Here is a 19,886-nt window from a genome sequence, read left to right on the forward strand (position 1 = left end):
GAACAGGTCGATCTGGGGTGTGCCCCACCGTCGGAAGAGGCGATCCACCAGATCCTGCCATAGTTCCCACTCGTGGCACGAGCGCAGCTCCCTGCTGAGTGAGTCGGCGATGGTGTTTTTTATCCCTGCCAGATGAAACGGCACCAGAAAAATCCCTTGGGCGACGGCCCAATGCCACAGGTCCTGCGCCTCCTTGGACAGCGCTGGGGACCTGGTTCCGCCCTGTTTCCTGATGTAAAACATGGTGGTGGTGTTGTCGGTGAAGATCCTCACCACCTTGCCCTTGAGGGACGGAAGGAAGGACCTGAGGGCCCAAAACACTGCACGGAGCTCCAGGACGTTGATATGCAGGGACTTCTCCGTCGGGAGCCAGAGTCCCCTTGCGTGCAGATTTTCGGTGTGCGCTCCCCACCCTTCCAGGGAGGCATCCGTGGTCACAGTCTCCTGGTGGGCTGGGGTCTGGAAGTCCATGCCCGCCGTCAGATGCGCGCGGGTGCCCTACCACCGTATCGCTCGTCGGAAGCTCTCGTCGAGCTTGATCCTTTCCTCGAAGCTGCCCGTCGTCTGGATCCAGCGCGCATCCAGGAATTCTTGCAACGGGCGCATCCGGAGCCTGCACATGGGAATGAGGTAGATGCAGGAAGACATCATCCCGAGGAGGGACTTGATGGACCTCACTTTGGCCGCGTCGGCCACCAACATCCGTTGCACCTTGCCCAAGATGGTCCTGGTCCTCTCCTCCGACGGGGAGGCCAGAAGGGACACTGTGTCGAGCCTCGCTCCCAGAAACAGTGCGACTTGCGCGGGCACCAGGTGGGATTTGGCGTAGTTCACGGCGAATCCCAGGTCCGTGAGGAGTTGGACGGTCCTTGCCGTGTGGACCACGGCGAGCTCCCTCGTCTTGGCGCGGATGAGCCAGTCGTCCAGGTAGGGGTAGACGTGAATCCCCTCGCGGCGCAGCTGCGCCGCCACCGGTGCGAGGCACTTGGTGAATACCCTGGGTGCCGACCGTAGTCCGAAGGGAAGGGCTTTGAACTGGTAATGACGCCCTTGGACCACGAACCTGAGGAATTTTCGGTGCCCCTTTAGGATGGGAATGTGGAAGTAGGCATCCTCCAAATCCAACGACGATAGGAAGTCTCCTTCCTCCAGCTGACCCAGGACGTGCTGGAGGGTGACCATCCGGAACTTCTGCGCCTTGATGAACTTGTTCAGACGCCGCAGGTCTAGGATGGGGCGCCATCCTCCCGTCTTCTTCACGAGGAAGTATCTCGAGTAGACTCCGGAGCCCCGAAGCCTCTTTGGGACGAGTTCGATGGCGCCCTTTCTGAGCATCGCCTTTACCTCCAGGAGAAGTTGAGGGACGTGAAGTTCTTTCCTGGCCACGGGGGGGACGCGCGGGCACCTTCTTTGAAACTCGAGCGCGTGGCCCCGGGCCAGGGCGTCCAGCACCCAACGGTCGGTGGAGATGGACTCCCACACGCTGACGAAGCCCGCCAGCCGGCCTCCCACCGGGGTGCTTCGGTGGGGGCCCGACCCCACGGCCGGTTCAATCCTGCTTGGACGCAGCCTTGCCGTCTTGACCTCCTTGGCGACGACGGCGGGGTCCGCTAGACTTGCCTCGTCCTCTGTAGGCCTCTTGCGACGACGAGCGGGCCGCTTGACGGTAGGAAGCGAAACCGCCGCCTGAACCTTTGGAGGCGCCCTTGCCTCCGCCGCTCCGAAAGGGCGTCCGTCGTTGCTGCAGGACTCCAAGGGCCCGGGCCGTCTCAGTATCCGCCTTGATGGCCTGAAGGGAATCGTCCACTGTCTTCCCAAACAGGTTGTTACCGTCGAAGGGCATGTCCAGGACTCTGGAAGTCCGTAGCTTTGAGCCATCCACGACGTCGAAGGCAAACGCCGTTGCCCAGCTGGCGGAACCCAGTGTCGGCGATGTCCGTCGCCACGGTGATGGCGTGGTCCGAGGCCACCTCACCTTCCTGCAGGATCTCCAGGGCCTCCGCCCTCTTGTCGTCCGGCAGAAAATCCAGCAGGGGAGCTATCTTGTACCAGAGCTCCCTGTCATAGCGGGCCACGATAGCCAAGGCGTTGGCCGCTTTAATCGTCGTCGCTGCCGACGAGATGACTCTACGTCCCATAGCATCCAATTTCTTTCCCTCGCCGTCCGGCGGGGAAGTCGATGTGGAGGCCCCCCCCGCTTTCTTCCTGGCTGCCGCGGAGACGACGGAATCCGGGGTAGGTTGCGCCCGGAGGCATAGGGGGGCCGTGTCCGGGACCCGGTACTTCTTCTCGTACCGGTCTCTTCTAGCTGGCGTCGTGGAAGGGTTCTTGAGGAGGGAAAGGCCCTCATCCCAAATGTCGTCCAACAGAGGCACTGCGAGGACCGTCTTCCTCTTGGCCTCGCGCCGCTGATAAAGGAAGCCTTCCTTTTTCTTCTCCTCAGGGCAGAGTTGGAAAAGCTCGGAAGCCCTGGAGATCATGGAGTGGAAAGATCCGATCTCGTCGGGCGGAGAAGCCCTGGTGGGAGGCGACGACGGAAAATCCTCGTCGTATGCCTCGTCGTCCGTACCCGTCGCTGCCGTGTCAGTCCCCGTATCATCCCCTCGGGTGGACGGGGAGGAGGGCTGGACGGGGCGCGACGGTTGAAAAGGAGGTGGTGGATGGATCCTTCTTTTCTTGGTAGGGGGAACACCAGAAGGTCCCGGTTCTGGATCCCCCGACGGGAGAGGTTCCTCCGTCGGTAACGGTAGCCTCGTCCTTATCTCGGAGCATAAGGACTGTATGGCCAACAAAATGGCCGCCAAGTTGTCTTGCGGCGCTGGCAGAGGGGAGTCCGACGGGCGAGCAGGGGCCCCGTCGGTATCCTCGACGATGTCGTCGTCGTCACCTGCGTCGGGGTCCATTCCGACGGGCTGGCCTTCTTCCACGCCTAGGCCGTGGCTTAAGACCTCGATCAGCTCCTCTTCTGAGGTTGAAGCCGAATCTACGACGACGCCCTGCCCCCCCTTCTTCCCCACGGAGGGTTTCACGGGGGTCCTATCGATGGGCACAAAAGAAGACTCCCTCCGAGGAGGCAGGGAGATTCTGGGCCCTGAGGTCGCCACCACTGGTGCAGCCACCACAGGCTGAGCCAGGGCCGCCGCAACCGTTTCGATAGAGGGCTTGGTCGGATGGATCAAGGCCTTCACCACCTTAGGTGCGCTCACCGCCTTATCCTTGAGGGAGGGGGCACTGCCACGCTCCTCCTCTGCCTTAGAGCTCGACCGGGGCCTCTCCAGGAGCTTCGCCGGGTGCTCGGCCTTCCTCTTACCCGACGCAGAGCGTTGGCTCGTGGTTGATGGTGCCGGGGAGGGTGCGCCCTGCCTGGCGCCCGTAGAGCCCGACCGTTCGGCGCTCCCGGTGCCAGCGGACTCGCGGTGCTTGGCCTTATGTTGGGCCCCCGTCGCCGGGGCGCCCTCAAAGGTCTTAGAAGACCGCTCGGATTTCTTCTTCTTCTCGCCAGACGGGCTCTTACCCTCCAGCCAGTTGGCGAGACGTTGATGGCGGTCCTTCATGGTCCGTTCCGACATGTTGCCGCAAAACGCACAGTCCTTCTCCACGTGCGTCTTGTCCTCATGAAGGCAGTAAAGGCAGAAAGAGTGTTCGTCCTCCTTAAAGACGTTCTGCAACTGGCATCCAGGGCAGACCCTGAACAGCTTTCCGGGCGTCGAGCTTCCCTTCTCCTGGGCCATCTCCGAGACCGGGCCTGAGAAGCTTCTGGAGTCCTCCGAAGTGTAGCTCGACGAAATCTTCACCCTTGAGGGGCACAGATGAATCCGACACGGGTCCCCGTTGATCGGATGTAGGATCGGTGGAGCTTGAGGCTCTTTTGACCGAAAGAATCGAAGTTTTTTGTGAAAAAGCGCGAAAAATAGCACTAACGCTCGAGAGCAATAGCACGAGGATCCCAACACATGAACGTGCGGTAAAAATCTGAAGATGGCTGCCAGAGGCGGTGCTTAGGTAGAGGGCAGTCATTGGCTGTGGTCAGTATGACGCAGAGACCAGTGATTGGTTATTACTACGAAAGAGATCAGAAACGAAACTGATACTGGTTTTTTCTTTACCGAGGATTCCCAGCCTGACGACGGGGAATATTCATGAGCATGTGAATCCATGCCAGACCCCATGCTGGAGAAAAAGACATTTTCAATGTGATGCTTTTTTACATAAGTGCTCTGGTCCCGTACCACAAGTATGGAGGAAAGGGGATGGGACGTTGGAGTATGAAAAGTAACCAAAAATCCATTATATGAAAAAAATAAGGATACAAAGTATTCTAACTGCACTTCACTGCAAGGAAATGTGCACCATTGTAAAAATACAATTGAAAATTGGATATTTATAATGCGCTTAATACCCAGTGGTTTCTAAGCGCAGACCAGAGGATCGAATCGGTGTTGCTCCGTGCCATATTGCTTCCAAGGCGAGTGCGTTGCCCCTGAACTATCCTCCCGAGACAGGGCTGTATAAAGAGAATTCTCATTTCTGTGCTTATTCCCTTCAACCTTAGAGACCCCCACCTCTTTTGCTGGACTCTCTCTCTGACTCTCTGAGTCAGACAAACTCCACAGTCATCACCTTTTGTATTGTGACACAGAGCACCTTCAGTGCAGTGTCACAGAAAAGTCCTTTGGATTTCTTTTATGGTTTAAATCCCAAGAGTAGTAAAGTGAAATTGACTTTACGTACCGGTTTTTCCTATGTAGGTCCAGCACACCCCATCTTATGTGGAAGTACAGTGGGGTTTACTTAGTAGCCCCTTTTCCTACTTACTCATGTAACATTTTTAATGTTACCCTCACTACATTTAATGGCTGGTGGCAGTGGTTTAAATGTTCCTACCATTGTGCATTGTATCTGCAGGCTGAATCCTCAGCTGCAGTATTGCACCCATGGGTGCCCATTTAGTCAAAATGGGCCCGGGTGGTATTTATTTTGCCATTTCTTGCTTGTGAGGTCTTTCTTGGGTTTTACACTGCGCGCCAAACCAGGTTTAACCCTTTTATTTCGTTTTTTTTAAAAAAACTTATTTTTGAGGGCAGAAGTGAACAGCTTACACAAACATCAGAGCAGCCAGGTTTAGCAAAATACAAATGACAATAGTGGTGCATAAAAACAGTAATACAATAGAAGTCATGGATGTGGAATCACAGAAACGCCTAGGGCTGAGGCACATTACACAGATGCTTGGGATGAATTGTCTCCAGAGGAAGATAGCTGTTGAAGGGGGTCCAGATGTTTTTAGACCGGGAGTGGGCCGGGAGGGTAGAGAGGTACTCCTCACAGTTCTGAGACCATGTCAATAAGTTCAGCCATTTCTGGAATGTAGGTGGGGAGGAGGACTTCCAGTTCTGCAACACACACTTCTTGGAAATTATAAAGCTGACATTCAAAAACTTAGTGGCATCTCTGGGTACCTCAGTCCCCCACGCCCCAAACAGCACCCCCAGTGGGTCGGGGCCGACGACTATGTTTTCAGGATGTTTTCAGGATCTCGTCCCAGAATGCCACCAGCCTCGTGCAGGACCAGAACATGTGCAGATGGCCCGCGTCCTCTGCCCTGCAGCGGGGACAAAGCTTTGGGTTGGAGTGAGCGAACCTGGAGATCCTGCGTGGAGTGTAATATAACCTGTTCAACAGTTTGTATTGAATGGTACGGTAGCGGAAGTTCAGGGAAACTTTATTCGTGTGGGTGCACATTTTCATCCATAGCTGGTCGGTGAGTGCCAATTCTAGTTCGGACGCCCAGTCGTCCCGGGCCCCAAGGGATTGCGGAGGAGAAGAGGCTAGGAGGAGTTTATGCAATGAGGATACCACCCCGCGGGCCCCACCAGAGTTGGCGATGTAGGAGATTCCAGGGGAGTCCGGGGGTTCAGCGGGAAACCCAGGCCAGGCATCGCGGAAGGCAGCACGGAGCCTATAAAACTGTAGGAGCTCCAACGGTGATCCCGAGTGGCCAGGCCTCCAGGTGTGCGGTGTGATGAATTGCCCTTCCGGGTAGAAATCAGTCAAGGCCACGTATCCCAGGGACTGCCAGTGTCGTGCCAGGGCCGTGTCATTTGTGGGTTCCAGCCCGGGGAAGTGCCAGGCGGGGAGCCATTTGTAGTACGGGCGTTCCTCGGCGCCAGTGGCGAATATCCGCCCCAGGCCTGCACAGTGGTCCGAACCGGGTCAATAGGCGAGTCTGGTTTGCATTGACTGTGTAATATTAAGGACATTATGTTGGTATTAGATGCCGCGAGGGCCTCCAACTTGACATGGGGGTCTGGGGGGGGTCCGGGTTACCAGTAGGAGGCAAATTGTGCCTGCGCTGCGATCCAGTACCGCAGCATATCAGGGGCGGTTAAACCACCTTTGTCGTAGGGAAGTGACATAGTGAGCCATTTTTTGCGCACCGCCCCCGAGTGCCACAGGAACTGAGCGCACAGCTTATGGAGGTCTGCAAAATATTTCTTACCAGGCCAGACAGGTACATTCGTGAATATATACAGTAGCTTGGGGAGTAATATTTTTACCAATGAGAGTCTTCCCGCTAGGGACAGCGGGAGAGGGCGCCAGCGCGTTATTTTAGATTCAGCCTGTTCTACAGCGGCCAAGTAGTTGTCAGCCAGGAGAGTGTCTTTGGTCATGGACACCTGGATTCCCAAGTATTTGATCCCGTTAGGGGACCACCAAAGAGGATACTCGGTATTGGGGCGTACTGTGGAGCGCGTGATGGGGAAGAGTTCAGATTTGGCATAATTGATTGTGAAGCCGGAATATGTGCCGATGCGGGTGATGTCTCGCAGGATAGGGTCTAGGTGAATATCGGGGTCTCTGACGAACAGAAGCACATCGTCCGCGTAGAGTGAGATTATTTCGGGGTCCCCCTGTAACCGTATCCCTTTACGTGAGTGATGTTCCGTGACAGTCCGCCATAGGCTCGATAGCCAGGGCGAACAGGATCGGGGAGAACGGGCAACCCTGACGGGTGCCTCTGAATAGAGGGAACAGATCGGAGGTTAGGGAGTTGACACGGACCCTGGCGACCGGGGAGGTGTACAGTAGCTTAATATAAGCGATCATCCTCGGCCCGATGCCCATGGTCTCGAGGACCATCCACATATACTTCCAAGACACCATATCGAAGGCCTTCTGGGCGTCCAAGGTGACCGCGATCGCACTCACACCCTGGTCAATTCGTGCCATGACATTGAGAAGCCGTCTAATGTTGTGAGGTAGATCTCCCGGGTACAAAGCCAGACTGGTCGTCATGTACCATATAGGACATGACAGGCAGGAAGCGGTTAGCGATCACCTTAGCGAAAATGTTTGTATCCAAGTTCATCAATGAGAGGGGCCGGTAGGAACCGCATTCATTGCTAGACTTACCGGGCTTGAGCAGGACCGTGATGACGGCCTCACGGAGTGTCGGGGGGAGGGACCCTAGTCGGAGTGACTCATTCCATACCTCGAGCAGTTCGGGGGCCAATATTGCCACGTGTTCCAGATAAAATTCGGCTGTTAACCCATCGGGACCTGGGGCCTTTCCTTTAGGAAGACCAGATATCGCCTTGACTATTTCATTCAGAGTGATAGGGGAGTCCAATTGGTCTCTGGTGGCGTGGGAGACTATGGTGGTGGGTATCTGATCCAGGAGCTCGCGCATCTGGGAGTCTCCATGTTCAGTGGGCTGGGAGTATAATTCCGAGTAGAAGCCTGTGAAGACCTCAAGGATCTGTTGGTCGGACCACTGTATAACTCCCAAACTGTCCTTGACACAGGTTATTTGGGCTTGGCCCCATTCCCCCCTCGCCAATGCGGCTAGCGTTTTGCCGGGTCTGTCCCCCTCGCCATATTTACGTGCCGCCTGTGGCCGGCTAAAGTACTGTACCTCCCTACTAGCCTGTTCAGTAAAGGTTTTGAGCTCCTCACTGATCTGGGAGAGAACACTAGGGTCGACCGAGGCCGGGTGGGCACGTTCCAGGTCACGCATTTTAGCTTTGGAGCGGGATAGGGCGGCTCTTATGGATTTAAGGACTCCCGACTATCTAGAGATGGACACCCCCCTGATAAAGGCTTTGAAAGCGTCCCAGCGGACTGGGGCAAATTGTGTTCGAAATAGGTCTGAATGTCGGCGAGGATGTCTGCCTTGAATACTATGTCCCGCAGAGCGGATGATTTAAATTGCCATGTGTTAATAGTGGGGGCGGGTGTCCCCAGTTCCAGGGTTAGTAAGATCGGGGAGTGGTCAGACAGTGTGCGCAAGTATCCGCGCTTCCACTACGCTGCCCACCATAGGGCCGGACAAAAGAAACATGTCGATCCTGGAGGAGCTGTCGTGAACTGACGACTAGTATGTAAACTCGCGCGCTTGCGGGTGTAGGGCCCTCTATGCGTCATGGATGTCAAGTGTCGCGCTGTGGGATAACAATCTACGCGCCGCACCAGACAGGGGTCTAGGGGCTGTACCAGTCCTGTCCATTGCAGTATCTAATATGAAGTTCATGTCCCCTCCCCAGACGATCTGCACTCCGACATATCCCAGTAATATTGCTACCACTTGGTCGATAAATTCAGGCGAATCGACTTTGGGGCCGTAGGTATTCACCAGCAAATAATCCCTGTTGGCTGTGGCACAATGTAATATGACGTACCTCCCTTCAGAATCTATGTAGCTCTTGTGGAGGACAAACTTAAGTGATTTATGGATCATGGTGTCCCACCCCTCTAGCTCGCGTGGAGTATGTGATGAAATATCTATGTGGGCCCCATGACGGAGCAATACTATTGGCCAGGGGGCCCGTTGAGTGAGTGTCCTGCAGCAGCAGTACTTTACTCCCATGTCTGTTGGCGTACGCCATAATTTTACGAGCCTTGGTGTAGTTGCTTAGGCCCCGTACATTCCAAGATAACGCTGTTACCGGCATGTCAGTGATTCAAGTAGTATCCCACCACGGTTGTCGTATAGTGAATCCTGGGCGGAAGCCGCCCACGCAGGGGCCTCTCGATGCACTGTGGACCGCCAAATCACCTCTGCCATTTTTTCCATAACATAAAACAAACCCATTCGACCACCCCACTGCTCCACCACACCCACCCTCACTGCCCACCCACAACTCGCAGTGTGACCCCCCCCCCCTCCCAACATGAATGCCAGCATTTCTCCGGGCCCAGGTGGCTTCAGATAAGTCAATGCCACGATTCCGCCGTGGGTCGGCAGGCAGCACCCAACATGGGCGTGCCCCCTCCATGATCCAAACTGGGCCCAGTAGTAGTGGCAACCAAACAAAACTAAACAGAATCATTGGAAATGCAGCGAGGGGCGCTGTTGCTGTGTAGTCTTGGACATCGGAGACGGACAGCAGATGCTGTCTACAGTAGGTTTCTGCAGTGTGCGGATACAGTTCTTGGCCCCCCGGGGCAAGCATAAGCGCATGAGGACAAGGATGAGGATGTAGGAGAGTTTAATGCAAGAGGTGGTACTGCGCATCAAGAAGAATGGGTTACACCCAGTCCGGAGCATGGTCGGCAGCCATTCGCTTGCTACAGGGAGATATCGGTATTGGGTAAAAAGCAACATTACCATGGCCGCGTTGTGAATCTAGGATCATCAGATAGTGTGGGCATCTTCGAGAGAGGTGATCTGGTGCTACATGGCGTTGGCGGGCTCGCCCCTTGGGTTGTGTAGTGGTATTTGACGCGATGAATTTCACCGCCTCATCAGGGACCGTGAAGTAGAGTTTTCCGTTGAGGGTAAGTTTAAGTCGAGCGGGGAATAGGATGGCATATGGGACATTGCGCCCCCTGAGCAGTTTTTTTAACGCCAAAGAATTGACGCCTCCCCTGTTGAACCACGACTGAGAAGTCGGAAAAGATCCTGATGGTGTTGGCTTCTAAGCGCAAGTCCCCTTTCTCCCGTGCCAGGCGGAGGATGAGGTCTCTGTCACGGTAGTTTAGAATCCTAGCGATGATGGGTCTCGGGATGTCGCCCGGCTTGGGACGAGGGGATAAAGCCCGGTGGGCGCGTTAGACTGTGAAATACGGTGACAGATCTAGATTGCCCAGGAGATCTTTAAGTAGGCTCTCGACAGCATCCTCCATGCGTCCCTTGAGTGCGTTCTCGGGAACGCCGATAATGCGTAGATTATTTCTGCGGGAGCGGGATTCCAAATCGTTGCACTTCGCTTTTACTACTTTCATGACTCGTGACAGGGATGCAACAGTGGACTGCAATGTGCGTACTTCATCCTCTTTTGTGGAGATCCTGCTTTCAGCCTCTGTAATTCTGGTCCCGGCTTGATCAACATGTGTCTTAAGCGAGACTACGTTGGCATTTATATCATCTAGTTTCTCGTGGAAGGAGGCGAAGTTTTTAGCCATCGATTCCATGAGAGTGGTGAGGTCAGGCCCCGATGTTCCAGGTTCCTCCTGCAGGGATGGCGGTGAGCATGACCCAGTTCTCGAGAAGGCCATTGCAAATTTATCCATGGGTCCCCCCCCCTTGGCGCACCCCTCCTGTTTATTCGGCATGCTGGAATGTGGTTAAATGTCAGTGAACTGCGGGAAGCGCACTTGGGGAGAATAGATGGTGACGGCCACGGGGTTCCAGTTAGTCCCCAGCTAATGGTGTCGAGCCTGCCGGTGCAGGGGCAGATGATACTGGTAACTCTGGGTGAGGTGGATGGCAGCTCCTGGTGCTAACGTGCAGAGGCCGCCCGTGGAGCAGGCCCGGTGCCTGTGTGGCCCCCAGCAGAGGCGGGCTCCAGGTGGTGTCCAGGCGAGGCCAGAAGAGGGTAAGGGGGCAATGGTTCGCCCCACTCTCAAGGAAAGGCAGCCAGAAGTACGGGATGAATAGGGTGGGGGGGGCCTATGTCCAGGCCACGTAGGTCTGCAGTGGCCTTCAGCACAGCCAGGCAGCACAAAAGCAGAGGCTCAGGGCAGTTCAAGGGCACGGTGCGTGTGAGCGCCCCCCTCCCAGGCTGTGGAGCGGCCCGTAGCCTCATCAGTGCGGCAGCGGCCGCGTGCGCAACATGTCCCCCCCCCGCGCTCCTCACCTGGGATCAGTTGGAGCCTGGGTCTCAGCCCAGCGCTTGTGCGGCGCGTGCGCCCGAGCCCCGGCTCACGGGGACCGCCAGCGGCACACGTCCGTCCCGGGGCTTCGGCTTCAGCGGGGTGGGAGGGAGGGAGCTAGAGCGGCCGCGCTAGAGCGGCCGCGCTCCAGCCCCAGCCGCACACCCCAGCGGCGCCGCCCGTGACAGCCCGCAGACGTGCGCGAGCCCACACGGCTACGGGCGATAGAAATGTAGCGGGGTCCCGCAAGTCCGCAGCGGCCAGGCACGTCCCAGGGAGGCCACTTGCAGTCGGGCGGCCCCAGGACGAGGCTCCGTATTTAGGGTCCCAGTGGGCAGATCTAGTCGAAACTTGCAGGGATGAGGCAGAGGATGCTCCCCAACGGCACCAGACGATGGTGACCCGCAAAGTTGCCGTGTTGCGCAGATGTTGGCGGATTACTGCCGAGTCACACAGAGCTCATCAGCTAGGCAGCCGATTTGGGCTGCTCAACAGCCCCCTTTTATTTGTTTTGCCTTTGGTGTGAGTCAGTGCTAAAACCCACCTCTGGCTTCAGTGCATCTTGCAGGGCAGGAAGCGAGGTGCCCGTAACTACCTGTCCTTACTCTCCTTGGTTACCTCAATCCAGCCAGTCGTGATTGGCTGGCTGGCCTTGGAAGACAGCCACCCTGCTGTCTGAGTGACAGCTAGGCTGTGCATGAATGGGAGAAACCTGCATAAAAGGCTAGGTCTCTTGAACAGAAGGTAGAGTCAACCACTGGAAGAAACATTCGACGAAAGAACTCGGAAGAGAAGCTTGCTGTATCCTTCTGGACCATTGAACTGCCCAGTGAAGCCCTGCTGCAGTGCTGAAGCTCCAACTTTGTATCGACTAGAGAAGCCCGGAAAAGACTACTACTTCCCCTGGGCTGGTGGGACCAACTGACCCCAAGATAAACTTTGCTGGAACCCATCTCCCTGCTGGCTGTACTTCCTTGCTCCTGCTGGAACCGAGTGCCAGGGATCAGTAACGCCACAAACTAGTGCATAGTCTTTAAGCCGAACCCGAGCTCCAGCAAGAGCCTGAGGACCCACCCGAAGCAGGATGCCGCAAGCCTGAGCCACCTCAACAGAGTGTTGCACCTCAGAAGCAAGGAGCGTCCATAAGGTGTCCAAGAACCGCAGTGGTGCAATTTTCAAGTAGCTGAAACTGATGTGCCACTGATTTGGAAAGAGCCCATTGCTGCCGCCGCAGACCTTCAAACTGCAGTGCAGGAGTCCTCCAGACTTCTTCCCTCTTGTCTCCACGACTGAGGCACAGGAACTGCAGGACCGCAACCTGAACAGAAGCCAGCTGGATCCTCTTCTTTCAACCTAAAGGTACTGTCTTGAGTGAAGGGGTACTTACCTCTTATCTGTAGCTGGCTTATTCTCACTGGAGGCTTGCAGTAGCTGCTTTGTCTTTCACAAGCCTTACAGCTTGTGGCCCAACAGGGATTCCTTTTCTACAACCTCTCTAACATTGTGCAAGACTTTTGTGCTATCTGAAGTAGCGACTCAGCTCCCTAAACATTTTCAATTGACATTGGCTGTCTCCCATTGACTTTGGTTTTAACTGTCCCTCATAGGTGGTACATATATTTATGTATTGCTGGGAAAGGGTCTAACCTAGACTGCATTGGAAAGATTGCAAAGTAGTTACATGTTGCGAGAACCTGTTAATCTTTTTCCTTCCCCAACCTTTTCCTCAAATTCAGTATTGCATTAAGTGTCAAAAATGATATATCAATGTCCACAGTGTCCTAGTAACTGAAGTCACCTCAGGATGTAGGCAGTGTCTGTGTGTGTGACATCCCAAACGGGTATCTACTTGCGTAACGAAAATCTGAGGAAGTGTTACGAAGTGCATTTTTATTGTTGCATAGTGCCCTTTCTAAAGGCTTATTTAAAACCAACTTAAATAATTATTTTACTTGAAAACCATGAGTATAAGTGTTACTTGAATACTTGGAATTGTGAATCTCAGGGTTACATCTCTACAGTTCACATTTACCCCTCTTGAGACAAGTCTGGCTGCTCAGTCACTACCAACTTGTGTAGTACAGACCTATACCAATAGGTGGGTAACCTATTACCAAGAGGACAAGGCTGGTGTAGTCTTGGGTTACTACATACAATCTTGTTTAACAGTACATGTACACGTGAATCCCCCATAGACACAGATGGGCCACAAACGGTGCCAGGTACTTCATGAACACTCTGGAGGCCGGCTTCAACCCGAAGGGTAGGGCCTTGAACTGGTAGTGCTGTCCCTGCACTACAAAGCGCAGAAACATTGTGTTTTTTGTGAATGGGGACGTGGAAGTAGGTGTCCTGCAGGCCAGCAATGTCAAGAAATCCCCTCTTTCCAGTTGGCCGAGCACGTGCTGCAACGTGACCATCCTGAATTTCGGAGCCTTTAGGTACTTTTTCCAGACGTCACATGTCTAGAATGGGCCTCGGGCCCCCAGTCTTCTTTCTAACCAAGAAGTATCTGGAATAGACGGCAGAGCCGCTGTGGAACAAGCTCTATCGCCCCCTTCCGTAGCATGGCTCTTACCTCCTCCAAAAGCGGAGGGATGTGCTGCTTCTGACGGGGCACCGGAGAAAACTGCGGACACCTGTGCTGAAATTCCAGGGTATGTCTTTCGGCGAGAGCATCCAGCGCCCATCTGCCGGTGATCTTTTCCCACTTGCCGACGAACTTAGTCAGCCAGCCTCCCACCAGGGTGCACGTCGGGGGCATGAAGAAACGTTGGAACAGGCCCTTGTGGCATCCTCTTCTGGATCTCCGACACCAGAGTGTGGAGGGTGGACAGGATGTCCAGGGATGCATCCCTCGGCTGAGCTGGCATGATCGGAACACTAGGCCCCACACTGTTAGTCCTCCACATCCTCGTGGACTGAGTGCAAGGACTCCAGGTCCTCGTCCGTGGATGAAACTTCCATGGCCTGCGACATGGCCTTGGGTGGTCCGGGGCCTCCTTGCCCAGCCCCCCACCCCCTTTTACACCCCGAGGGGTCGGAGCCAGGCTCAGACTGCATTCTCTTCTTCGGCGTGCAAGCAGACTTTGCCACAGTCACTGTGGCAATTTCCCGCCTAGGAGTTAAGGAAATCTTCTGCGCTTTGGGGGTTACCTTGGGTCAGCCCATTTAACCTTCGTGAGTGCTGCAGCCACCAGCTCTATTGTCGACAAAGACTTCGCCTGAGCAAATTGTGCAGTTCGGCCCTCTTCAGTCCCTGGCTTCTCGGGCTTCTCCCGCAGCATAGCTGGGTTGGACGATTTCCTTTTCGAGGAGGAGCTCGATCGCTGACTGGCGATGGAGGCGGATGGGGATGTTGATTGCACACAGACCATTGCAGGACCCACTTGCGCTGCGACCCCAATGGAACCGGACTTGCAGTGCTTGGCCTGGTCTTGGGCCATCACGGATGAGGCACCCTCAAAGGAGCTAGAAGCCTGCTCCTCATACCGGACAGTCCTGGGTGAGGCATGACACGCTCAGAGCAGGGGGCAGAGGCCTTGGTGTTCAGCAACGCTGCCAGTCTGTGCTCATCCATAGTCTTCTTGGAGAAGCCGAGGCAGATCTCGCACTCCCCTTCCATGTGGTCCGGATGAAGACTGTAGAGGCATTGCAGGTGCATGTCCTCCACAAACACGTTCCATAGCCCGCACTTGGTGCAGGACTTTAGGAGGGATCTTCCTTCTCCGCCATGGTCGCAGAGCGCGAAGTAAGCCTTCTTGACACTGCGACAAAACTTTGATGATCTTCACCCTTGAGGGGTGCTGAAATTCACAGACAACGGATCTCTGCTGTCAGCAGATTTGTATTTTATTGTTTATATAGCGCTTTACAGATTAACAGTAAGAAAACAAACATGGAACATAGAAGCAATAAAATATACATGAATCAAAGCAGAAAAACAGCATGTGGAACAATTTGCATTTGAGAAGGAAAAGGAGAGGTATGGGAAGGAAAAAAGGTAAAGAGAAAAGGGGTTAAATAGAGTAGTAGGGAGGGTGGAGATCACATGGGAGACAGGGAAAGATAAAGAAACAGGAAGATGGAGTGGGGAGGAGAAAGAAGAGGAAGGGGAGAGAAGTCAGGGAGGGGGTGAATGAGTGATTTTAAAGAGGAACGGAAGGAGGAAAAGGTGGACATGGAGCCGATGGTGAAAGGAAGGGAATTCTAATGTAGGGGGCAAGGAGCTGGAAGGAGCAGAAACGAGAAGAGGCACAAGGAGGTGGGGGAACAGAGTAAAAAGCTCAGCAGAGCGTAGGGAGCGAGAAGGGGCATAGGAGAGAAGAGAGTAGAGATAAGGAGGGGCAAGGTCATGAAGAGATTTAAAAATGAGACAAAGGAAGTGAAATTTAAGTTGGGAGTGGAAGGGAAGCCAGCCTAAATTGGAAAGTGAATTGGAGATAGAATCATGGGGCGAGAAAAGACAGGGTACGGATGGCAGAGTGGTAGAGGGATTTAAGGGGGGCCAGATGGGAAGAGGGGAGACCAAAAAAGAGAAGAACGGAAAAGGCGAGAAAAGATGAGGGAAGAGATTAAGAGTTTGGGTGCATGGAAAGTGAGAGGAATGGACTTTACGGATATTAAAGCGGTGGTAGCAGCATGAGTGAGTAGTAAGGGAAATCTGGCAAGTAAAGGAAAGGGAAGAGTCAAAGTAGATTCCAGGCATGAGTTGAAATAGGAAGATCAGATGGGGGAAAATGAAAAGGAGGGGGAGGAGGAAGTGTGTTAGAAGGGAAGAATATGACCTCAGTCTTGTCAGTATTAAGAGAGAAAATGCGATGACATCCAGTTTTTAATGGCAGTAAGACAGGAGGAGAGTTTTAGATGAAAGTCAGATGGAGTGAAGAGCACATGCTCAGAACAAAAATAGAAAGGAGGAGGGGTTTAGGGAGAGGACGGTCATTGGAATGCAGGTAGCATGACCCAGAGGACAGATTGGTTTAGAGGAGAAATACAGTTTGAAAGGTGAAACTTTTTTTTAACTGAGGATTCCCAGCCTGACGGGGAATATTCATGAGCATGTGAATACATGCCAAACCCCATGCTGGTGAAAGAAAAGAATCTCAAAGGAGGACCATAAGGGCCCCCCTCAACACAACCCATAAGGAGCTGTGAGCTGCAATACAAGTACAAAAAAATATTAGAGTTCCAAAAGACAGAGCCCATAAGAATGAATGAGTGGAAAAAAGGGTCCACTCATTCAGGATTTCAGAAAAAGGTCCAGAAGTCCAGCAAAAAGGGGGGCCGTCTCACTAGGAAAGGGGATGAAGCATAATGAAATCTCATAACACATATTTCTGCATTATTGTGAAACACTTTCATAATGAATAAACCGTCAAAGTGAGTATACACATTACATATTTACTACCCAACCGTTGCATTTGGAATATGTGATAAAGGGAGCCAGGTGATCAAGGTTACCTTGGCGCTGCTTTAATGATATCATCTACACGAAGAATCATTTCTGCTGCTTCTGCTGCGCTTAGCAGAACCTGTCGCTTTACTTGAAAACTTTCAGTTATTCCAAGTTCTGCCATGTCTCCTATGGTGCCATGGTTCATATCTACGGAAGAACAAACATGTCAGCATGAACAAGAAGCTAATCATCTTTCTTTTTAACAATCTTATTTTTATTGGCATTTTAATATTAAACAAGCACACAATCGGCATCTAGTGCCAATGATCTCCCCAAACCCCTGCCCCCAGTACATCCCTTCTTGGAATTCATTTTCTCTTGATGAGCTTTGTGAGTGTGTCTCCCACACGCTACCAAGTTCACAGATCTCATCAATGAGAGTTCAGAGCATGTTGAAACGTTACGACTGAGATCCCCCTAGTCCATGCACTGTGCCGGTCCTTCACTGCTCGGCGTTGTTCACTGGTGAGACCTGCTCCCCCCCACCCCAGTCGACATTAGGATGCCGAAGCAGATAGTGTGTGTATGCATCCCACATACTTGTATCATTACATTGTCGGTTCATTGATCCCCACCCATTTTCCATATCAATACATTCTATCATCTTTCCATTGCAAGATTTTGGGGCTCCATTTCCTCCTCCACTGCATCGCCACCCTCTGCTTAGCTAGTATGAGGAGCAACCCAGTCAGTTTCCTAGTGTGCTTGGGGATCTCCTTGGTGTAGCCCAACAATCCAACCAGTCGGTCTAGGTGGACTGTCTGGCCTGCGATCCCCCCCGATCGTGTCACACACCTGTTCCCAGAACTGTCTTATACCTGGGCAGTTCGACGCTACATGGAGTAAAATCAGCCTGTTCCGAGAAGTGTCCGGGAAGCATTTCCTGAGCTTAGCCAGTGTATAATAAAATAGGTATATGTATTTGAAATGGACCAAATTGAACCTTGCATTAATAGCTCCTTTTCTGATGCCCTTGCAGCAGTACTTCCAAATGCCTTCCGGGATCTCTCGCCCTGTAGTCTTTTCCTATTTCTCCCTTGGTTGCGACCTGGTTCCACACCTGGATTGTATGAACAGCGAGTATAACCCTGTGGTCAGCTTACGACCCACCTGACCCCGAGCAGTTTATCTAGGATGGGATCTGTGGTTGCTCCGGGAATGTGGCAAACACTAGGTGCAAGCTCCCCTCAAGTCTGAAATACAAGAAAATGTCCAGGGCGGTCAATGCCCCCCTCACTCTCAGCTCGTTGAGCGTTACTCCCCAAAGTGTGTAATTCCCAACTTTTTTCACCATTTCACAAACCCTATTTTGCTCGTAATTGGTATCCCTGGTATGTGTATTACTGGTAGTCGGGTGAGTAGAGTACCTCCCCTCTCTTGTTGTATTCGAGCCCAGGCCTTACAGGTCACCTCTACTAAGTTCTGTAGAAGTTGTATTCTGCCCGGAGCAGTCAGAATACCTGACCTAAGCAGATTAGGTGCAGCTACCGCTCTCTCCACTTCTACATGGCTCCTATCTCCTTGTGTCTCATACCAATATGCAAGCAACCCGGCCTGCACCACCTTGTAGTATGTCTCAAATTCGGGCAGAGCTAGTCCTCACGTATGGGTATATCAGTTTGTACCAAGACACTCTGGCCGGTTTACCGGGCCATAGGAATTGTAAGACCGCAGCTTTCAGACCACGGAAGAATTTTACTGAGACAGCTACCGGGGCATTTAGAAAGACAAAGAAACCTAGGGAGCAACGTCATTTTAATAATAGATATCCTGCCGTACAGATTAAGTGGGAGGTTCCTCTATCTTAACATGGCATCCCGAGCCTGAACTAAAACCCTCAGGTAGTTACTTTGGTACACCACGGCCGGGTCCCTGGCAATATACATTCCTAGGTAGCGAGTTCGAGTCGTTTGCCATTGGAACCCCCAGCCATCATGGTATTGGGCAACCTTTTCTGTCAATGGAAAGAGCAAAGATTTGAAAGTGTTCACCTTCAGCCCCAATACCTCCCCAAAACCCTGGACCTCCCTCACGACCGATCTAGGTTCTCCATGGGGTCATTAATGAACAAAATCATACTGTCAGCATATAACTATTAACCTATGGTTATACAATTGAATCCCACGGTGTAAATGTGAATCCTTGACCTTTTCAGCGAAAGGTTCAATCGCCAAGGCGAAGAGCAGGGGTGATAGAGGGCACCCCTGTCGTGTTCCTCTCTCTAATGGTATGGTCGGTGTGAGTTGGCCATTCACTCTCACCCTGGTTGTCGGCTGTGTGTATAGTAGTCTGACCATGGCGATGTAGTGGCTCCTCATTCCCATGCATCCCAGTACTGTGAATAAGAACTGCCATTTGACCGAGTCAAACGCTTTGGTAGAGTCCAATAGTGCCGCTACTAGTGACTCCAGGGGGCACTGCCGCTCTCAGCCCAAACATCCTCCGTAGACCATACGAGGTGGATCGTCCCGGAATGAAGCCTGCTTGGTCTGCAGCCGCCATATTCGGCATCATGGGTGACAGTCGAGAGGCAGGATCTTCGCTAAGATTTTATTGTCAATATTTATTAACAGGATTGGCCGATACAAGGACCAATCGTTCCCAGGTTTATCTGGTTTCAATAACAACCACCATCGCCTCCCTCAGCAAGTCTGGTAGGAGTCACTTTTCCAAACTATGTTGAAACATGCCAAGCAGATGGGGTGCTAATTTGTCTGCATTATATTTATAGAACTCTGTGAACCCATCGGGTCCCGGTGTTTTCCAATACGGTAAGGATTTAATAGCATCCCAAATCTCTCCCAGTGTGAGGAGATGGTTTAGATGTTCTCTTTGGTCGTCACTGCACCAGTGCAGGGCCACCTAATTCAGATATTCCTCGATGTCCGCCTGAGTTGCATTTATTTGTGAAGAGTACTATTTCCGTGTCCTCAAACCCAACAATCCCCTGTTCATCCACTATAGCTTGGATTCTGCCCCTCAGATCGTCCATCTTGGTTGCCCTGACTAGCGCGCGTCCGGGTCTGTTCCACTCCCCATATTGACGAATGATACTCACATTGCCCACGTATTTAACCTCCGAGTGCCAGTGCATGGAATTCCTGCATCTGCTTCAAGATCTCCACCTGTATCTGGTCTGTGGGGATCAGGTTTAGTGCCTGAAGGTTCTTTACGATACTCTTTACTTGCCAGTTCCCCCCTGATGTGCTTGAGAATCCCTGCTTCTCTGGAAATGCACTTGCCCCTTATCACACACTTAAAGCTTTTCCATTGTATCCCTGCAGACTCCACAGACCCCACATTCAGATCGAGTAAAGTGTCAATAGTCTGTTGG

General features: G+C 52.9%; 1 protein-coding gene across 1 annotated transcript in view; it reads right to left on the reverse strand.

Annotated features, from left to right (window-relative positions):
* Positions 1-16,553: 16,553 nt before the first annotated feature.
* The window catches only part of CCT2 (chaperonin containing TCP1 subunit 2), a 404,766-nt gene continuing 401,433 nt past the window's right edge, over positions 16,554-19,886 (reverse strand). The window contains exon 15 of the mRNA XM_069629411.1: positions 16,554-16,699. Within this exon, the coding sequence (XP_069485512.1) occupies positions 16,554-16,699 (146 nt within the window). The remainder of the gene's footprint in view (positions 16,700-19,886) is intronic.

The sequence above is a fragment of the Ambystoma mexicanum genome, chromosome 12 (assembly GCF_040938575.1).
Source record: "Ambystoma mexicanum isolate Mex_15411 chromosome 12, UKY_AmexF1_1, whole genome shotgun sequence".
Classification (NCBI taxonomy): domain Eukaryota; kingdom Metazoa; phylum Chordata; class Amphibia; order Caudata; family Ambystomatidae; genus Ambystoma; species Ambystoma mexicanum.